This window comes from Pungitius pungitius, chromosome 1 (genome assembly GCF_949316345.1).
Source record: "Pungitius pungitius chromosome 1, fPunPun2.1, whole genome shotgun sequence".
In the NCBI taxonomy this organism is placed as follows: Eukaryota; Metazoa; Chordata; class Actinopteri; order Perciformes; family Gasterosteidae; genus Pungitius; species Pungitius pungitius.
In genome coordinates, this window is record NC_084900.1 from 446795 (window position 1) to 453433 (window position 6639).

At 48.7% G+C, this 6639-nt stretch overlaps 1 protein-coding gene across 1 annotated transcript; it reads right to left on the reverse strand.

Moving 5' to 3' along the window:
* Positions 1 to 951: 951 nt before the first annotated feature.
* Positions 952 to 6636, reverse strand: LOC119222168 (platelet glycoprotein Ib alpha chain). The gene is made up of 6 exons (XM_037478560.2): positions 4395 to 6636; positions 3866 to 3961; positions 3599 to 3790; positions 2897 to 2992; positions 2641 to 2820; positions 952 to 2544 (listed from the first exon to the last, which is right to left on the reverse strand). The coding sequence occupies exons 1-6, from the start codon at positions 4575 to 4577 to the stop codon at positions 952 to 954; spliced, it is 2340 nt and encodes a 779-aa protein (XP_037334457.2). The 5' UTR covers positions 4578 to 6636.
* Positions 6637 to 6639: the final 3 nt, after the last annotated feature.

The following is a 6639-nucleotide window of genomic DNA, read 5'->3' on the forward strand; positions in this document are numbered from 1 at the left end:
CTTTTCCGATCTAAGAAGCAAAGTGTTTTTTATAATGTTCTTTTTTATATCACTGTGTAACGTTACAGTAACTGTTATCGTATAATTTTAAAGCTGATTGAGGTATTTCGAGAGGCTTTTATATCGGTTGATACTTGGACCTCGAATGGCATCACCTGAAATTAATGTTATTAAATGAAAAATGAATCAATAGCTTTACTATATTAATTATAATGAAGAGAAATGGACATGGGCAGGTATTTCTGCAGTGAGGTGCACATTGAGGGTCCTTGGCATCAGGTGAGGCGGCCTTCTGGCAGCGCTACCTGAACCCGTACAGGTAAACCCTCTGAGCTGTGTGTGTTACAATTTGTATGTTGCTATTTCATGTAGAACTATTACAGCCAGCATCATTTGACCAGGACTCACACTGATACCTAACCGCCGCTCTCTCTCTCTGACACCCCCCCACACACAGACCGTGGTGGAGCGCTTCTGCTTCCTGAAGGACCGCGGCCGGCCGTCGTGGACCACGGTGAGAAGGCCCCGCCCCATTCGGGTACTCAGCATCCAGGTAGCAAAATGTAACATCTTTGCTAATGTTGAATATGGCGAATGCAGTGCATTCTGGGAGTACATGTATTTCTGGTCATGAATGTTGCATCAGAACTGCTCAGAGTTCAGTTTTTAGACAGAAACATGTTTCATCCTAATTCTAAACTGGTTACCATGGCAACCGCAGCCCACAAAGGCGGCTGTCTTGATTTGAAGGACCATTGTACTTCCTGCAACCTTTTCACAATAAAAGCACGGTGTTTGTTCTGTTGAGGGTTTTATTGTGAAACCTAATCAGCCAGGGGAAGTGGAAGAGCTCCCAGTGCATTCTGGGATCACTTTATTATCACTTTATAATTTTGTAAGTTTACAAAAGAGACATTAAACACATTATATATTGTGCTCACACTGATGACATCACTGATGACATCTCTGAGATGGCAGGTTTTCAGGAGGCGTGGTCACACTCCAGGGCATGCTGGGTAAGTAGTGTACCAGCCACTCCCCCCAGCTGGGACCCTCCTCCTCCCCCTCCCATCCTCCACCTCTTTTCACCTCCCACCCGCCCACCACCCAGTCCACATCCTCCCTCCCTCCTCCTGCCTCCTCCGTCTTCTCCCGCAGAATGACGCTGTAGCACTTTCTGGAGACTCCTCCTCCTCCCATCGTCTCCCCTCCACACCCCCTCCCTCCTTCGTCTGCAGAGACCCGACACTCCTCCATCACGCTGCTCCACCCCTCTAAGTCCTCCTCTTTGCTACACAGACGGTACAACGTCTTCCTGTACACTCCCTTCTCCTCCCTCCCTTCTACCTCTCTCGCAGCTCCTTCTCCTCTTCTTCCTCGCCTCGGCTCCAGAGTGACGAGGACCGGTTGCTTTCCTCCCTCCTCTACCATCTCCGTAGCTCCTCCTTCCTCCCCTCCCCTCTCCACAGCTCCTCCTGCCATCTCCGTAGTTCCCCCCTCTCTCTGGACAAACAGCACAGAGCGATACAGCGCCTTCACTCCTCCTCCTCCTCCCGCCACCTCCCTCCCTCCCATCGTCCTAATTGGAAGCAGTCTCCCCACCTCTACACTTGCTCTCCTCTTTGCCAGCGCCTCCCACATGGGCCTGTAAACCCTGCGGTACCAGACGATCAACCTCACTAGAGTTGTCAAGACGCACGCCGCCGCCCCCACGCTCAGCAGGAGGCCCCCGGCGAGGAGCCAGAGACAGAACCCCCCTGCTCCTCTGACAGGGGGGACGTTACCGCCAGACGCAGATGGAGGTGTCAATGCGCAGGTTGTTGTTTGATTATTTGTCTCAGCAGGACGCTCCACTGGGAGCTCGCCTCTGACCTCCGACCCCGGGTCCTCTGACCACTCGGGTTCAGACCGGGGCCACGTTGGTGTCGCAACCAAAGCAGGTGGAGGAACACTATGAGGAGACGCAGTGGTGGAAGGAGCAGTAAAAGGATGCGCAGTAGTTAGAGGAGAAGTAGTGGGAGGAGCATTAGAAGGAGGCACAATAGTTAGAGGAGCAGTAAAAGGAGGAGCAGTAGTGGGAGGAGCAGTAGAAGGAGGCACAGTAGTTGGAGGAGCAGTAAAAGGAGGAGCAGTAGAAGGAGGAGCAGTAAAAGGAGCAGCAGTAGTGGGAGGAGCAGTAGAAGGAGGCACAGTAGTTGGAGGAGCAGTAAAAGGAGGAGCAGTATTGGGAAGAGCATTAGAAGGAGGCGCAGTAGTTGGAGGAGCAGTAAAAGGAGGAGCAGTATTGGGAAGAGCATTAGAAGGAGGCGCAGTAGAAGGAGGAGTTTCAGTATAGCCTTCGGCTAGCGCCGCTTTGGTTGGCACGTCTGGCCGTGGGAGCTCGCTGACCTCCGACCCCGGGCCCGCTGACGAGGTAGGGGGAGGAGTATTAGGAAGGTGAGGACCACCCATCAGCTGGTCCTCACCTTCGGCTTCTGGACACAGGTCCGATTGTTTCAGAGTCATCAGAGGTTTGTTCTTGTTCCGACGAGGAGAGTCACAGATCTGGGAACAGGAAGCAGATCATGAAGAGACATCCAGACATGTCTCTAGGATCTGCAGCATGTGGATTGGATCAAACGTCCTGCCTGAGGTGCTCACCACTCTATCGGCGCCGAAGTTGATGACTGGGCCGACCCGGAAGTAGACGTTGTCCTCATAATTGTTGAGGTACCCGTGCAGGTAGCTAAGGGAACAGGAGCAGGCCCAGGGATTTTCAGAGAGGTAGAGGTACGGCACCTCCTCCCTGGGGCGGAACCAATCGTTGGGCATCCCTGTGACCTGATGGGAGGAGCCAATGGGCGTTAAGACGTACTAACTGTATAAAGGTAAAATAAAAATATTTGCTTTCTCCCACCTTGTTGTTCTCCAGATAGAGAGTCTCTATGACAACGAGGGGGCGGAGCATGAGGTTGGGGAGTGACGTGAGACGATTGGACGACAAGTCCAGAATCTAGAAGAGGGAGAACCAATGAGGAGCTGAGCCTCCATAAGAGGACAAAGTTAAAAGTATCTGGGTTTCCTCCTGACCCGCCAGGTGTCCCATAACCATAAACGTTGTACCCTCTCGTCCACAGGATGCATCCTAACCTCCTTACCGTCTAACTTCCCAATCTGCATCCTTCCTTTGCATAAAACTACCTTCACGGTCTGCATCCTAACTTCTGTTTGTGCTACCTTCATGGTATGCATCCTAGCTTTCTATCAAGCAACCTTCATGGTTTGCATCTCCTTAAGCCACCTTCCTGGTATGCATCCCAGGTTCCTTTGATGCTACCTCACAGAATGCACCCTAACTTCCCTTCACGCTACCTATATAGTATGCGTACTAACCTCCCTCATGCTATCTTGAATGTATGCCACCTAGCTTCCCTTCAGGCTATCTTGACGGTACGCATCCTAACCTCTCTTCACGGTACTTTGAGGGTATATATCCTTCTTCCCTTTATGCTACCTTTATGGTATGCATCCTAGGTTCCCTTCATGCTACCTTGACAGTACGCACTGTGACCCCATTTCTAACAGGCTAGCACCACAGCATGCAGGCTACCACGCTGACCTCCAGTCTGCTGAGTCCAGAGAAGGTGAGGTCGCTCAGAGACTCCAGGGTGTTGTGGTCCAGGTAGAGCTCGGTCAGACCGGGACAGGCCGAGAAGGAGCCTTCAGGGAGCAACGTCAGACGGTTGGAACTCAGCCGGAGGACGCTGAGGCTGGGGAGCACCGGAGTGTCGGAGGGGGTGACTTCTGGAATCTAAGGTAGTAAGTCATGAAACCTTCTGGATGTCTCTGACATCACCTGGCCGTGGGCTCGTTCTCTTCTACACACCTGGTTGGCTGTGAAGTCGAGCTCGTGGATGTTGGTGAAGATCTGAAAGGAGGACCAGGACAGGCTGGAGAACTGGTTTCTGGGAAGCAGAAAAACCTAAACCACAGAAGGCACAGTGGAAGCTGTTTCCTGTCAAACTGTCATCTTATCGATGTGAAGCACCTTCCGTGGTCCTGTCAGTCAAACACTTCCGCAGAGGAGACTCCTTTATCTAAAGGGTGGAATAAAAACTAGAGGCACAACAATCTCTTTAACCATCTTTTAATAAGGAGACAAGACAACAAACAACCCATTATAAACACTAATATTTTTGTTCAAATTAAAAGCAAATTGTCATAAAATAAATGAAAATACCGAAATTAGTGGATAAGTGTGGAGAGTTTATTTCATAAAATGAGAAACACATTGAGGAAGCTTCTTGTTGTACATTTAGATCTTACAAAGGTTCCATATTAATGTGCAGTTCCTTTAAAACACATTGGTCTGGTTTAAAAAGCAATACAGTTAATATTAAAACCTATTTTGTCACCTGGGTCACTGGTTCGAATCCCGCTGGGAGGGCGCTGAAGCCGAGCGCCGTGCAGTTCACCCTCATTCGCTGATCTTTGTCCTGGTCATCGTGGCAACCTTTCCACGCCGAACCTGTGACGACGAGGCAGGACAGCAGGAGGACGAGGAGGAGACGCATCCTGGAGGAGAGCCTGTAGACCATCTGAGTCCCAGAGCTGTAACCACGGCGATAAGAGACGATGACACGTGGCCCCGTAACCAGGAAGTGACGCTGTGAGTATGATTGACAGCTGCTGGAGCAGGAAGTGTGATAGAACCCGCCTGCTGGTCCGTTGATATCACGAGTCTCTCTCTAAGCTGTTTTATGTGCTATTATTTACTACAATTATTATTCATTTATTTTACCGTCGAAGTTTTGATCGAGGAACAGTCTTCAAACGCAAGTAGACTTCAGTTAAATTAGAGTAAGTTGACCTTTGACCTGCAGCGGCTGTGAGCTCTGATTGGCTCGTTGTCAGGTTGCTGTCGGTTGATGGAAACAGAAGCGAGTCGGTTCGTGTTGAATTTGATTGACAGTTTATTGCGTGTTGTCTGCAGGTAGATCCTGAGATTGATTCCTGATACAAGAACAACAGACGGAAAACAACACCTGGGGAGGTGGGAGGTGCTCTAAGCCAATAACAGGAGGCCTAGCCTGTGATGTCATCATTGGTGATAGGGGAAGGTAGGGGGCGGGGCCATTCGGTCTAGAATGTTCAGGTGTTCTGACGGGTTGTCGAGGCAACACCCTTCCCTCTACTCGAAAAACGATGAGAACAAAAACTAGATTATGATTCTAAACGATTCCAGAAGCACATGAGTACACACACACACACAGACACACACACACACACACACACACACACACACACACACACACACACACACACACACACACACAGACACACAAAGCCACGTCCAAAAGCACCCAATATTATAGATGATCGTACATGGAGGCGGGGTTAAAATATGAGAAGCCAATGAATACACAAAGAAAACAGCCAATCAGAAGCCAGAGCTGGAGATGAAATAACAAACATAAAATACAAAAGGAAACGTGGTTTCCCATCATCCTCAGTGGTGGCTGCAGATTGTCCAGTGATTGGTCGATTCCAGAGACAACCGACATTCTGCTGATGTCATACTTCTCTGAGCCAATCACAATGAGTGTAGTCATCATCGTCGCTTCCTTCCTGGAGGAGCACTCCCATTGGTTGGTTAGGACCTAAAAAAGGCCTTAAAGTCATCCAGCACACATGCTCCACTGTGTCATCTCCCACAATGCACTGCTAAGAGTAGGCGGGGCTTAACTAGGTGACAGCAACCACTCAGTCACTCAGGCCAAATAAAGAAAAGGTTCAGGGACACGAGGCAGGTTGTTGGTACAACGTCCCGGGGGCAGTGAACACAACACCCATCAATTAATCCACTCGTCTTTTATCGGTTACATATTTTACATCATTTTTAGAATGTTGCATGAAACAAAACAACACAAGAAACTGTGAGAAGCTTTTTTGTTCTTTATCTTCTGCTCTAAATGTATTGATTAAACAATGATAAGGAAAAGCTACATTTCCAAATTCCCAACGTCCCGCGAAGGCAGCAGCAGATTTGGACTGAGTAACTTTTTAGTTGATCCTTTAAATCACAAAACTCAAAGTATTTCTAAATCAAAGCTTATCGTCTCTTCTTCTTCTGTCTTGTACTACATTTTCCAGAGTTCCTTGCGTCACACGGCCAAACACGCACCACAATCCGTCCATCATTCCTACGTTCTCCCACAGCTGTCTACTTCTCCCACGAGGAGTTACTTCCTATATTTCCCACCGTCACCCGAGACAGTAAAGGCAACTCGTTGACAGATTAATTAAAAACATTTCAAATATACACACAATGCTTTAAAAAGACTCCTCCTCCTCCTCCTCCTCTGTCCGTACAGCAGTGTCTGCCAGAAGGAGGCGCCGCAAGGCGGCCATCTTTGGTTTGTAGCATTAAGCCATGCAGCATTCAATGTCATATGGGAAACACCAGCTTCCGGGGCCCGAGAGGTGTTTGAGGACATCCAGTTTCTAACAGCAGATTTTTTACCTACATTTTAAATGTTAAATTACAGATACTTCTTAATTCTTAATAAAAGTTGGATCCTTTCATCTTCAAAAACATCTGTGTACAAACATCCTGCGATTCCCAAACAACACAAATGCTGCCGTGGCTAAGCTAAGCTA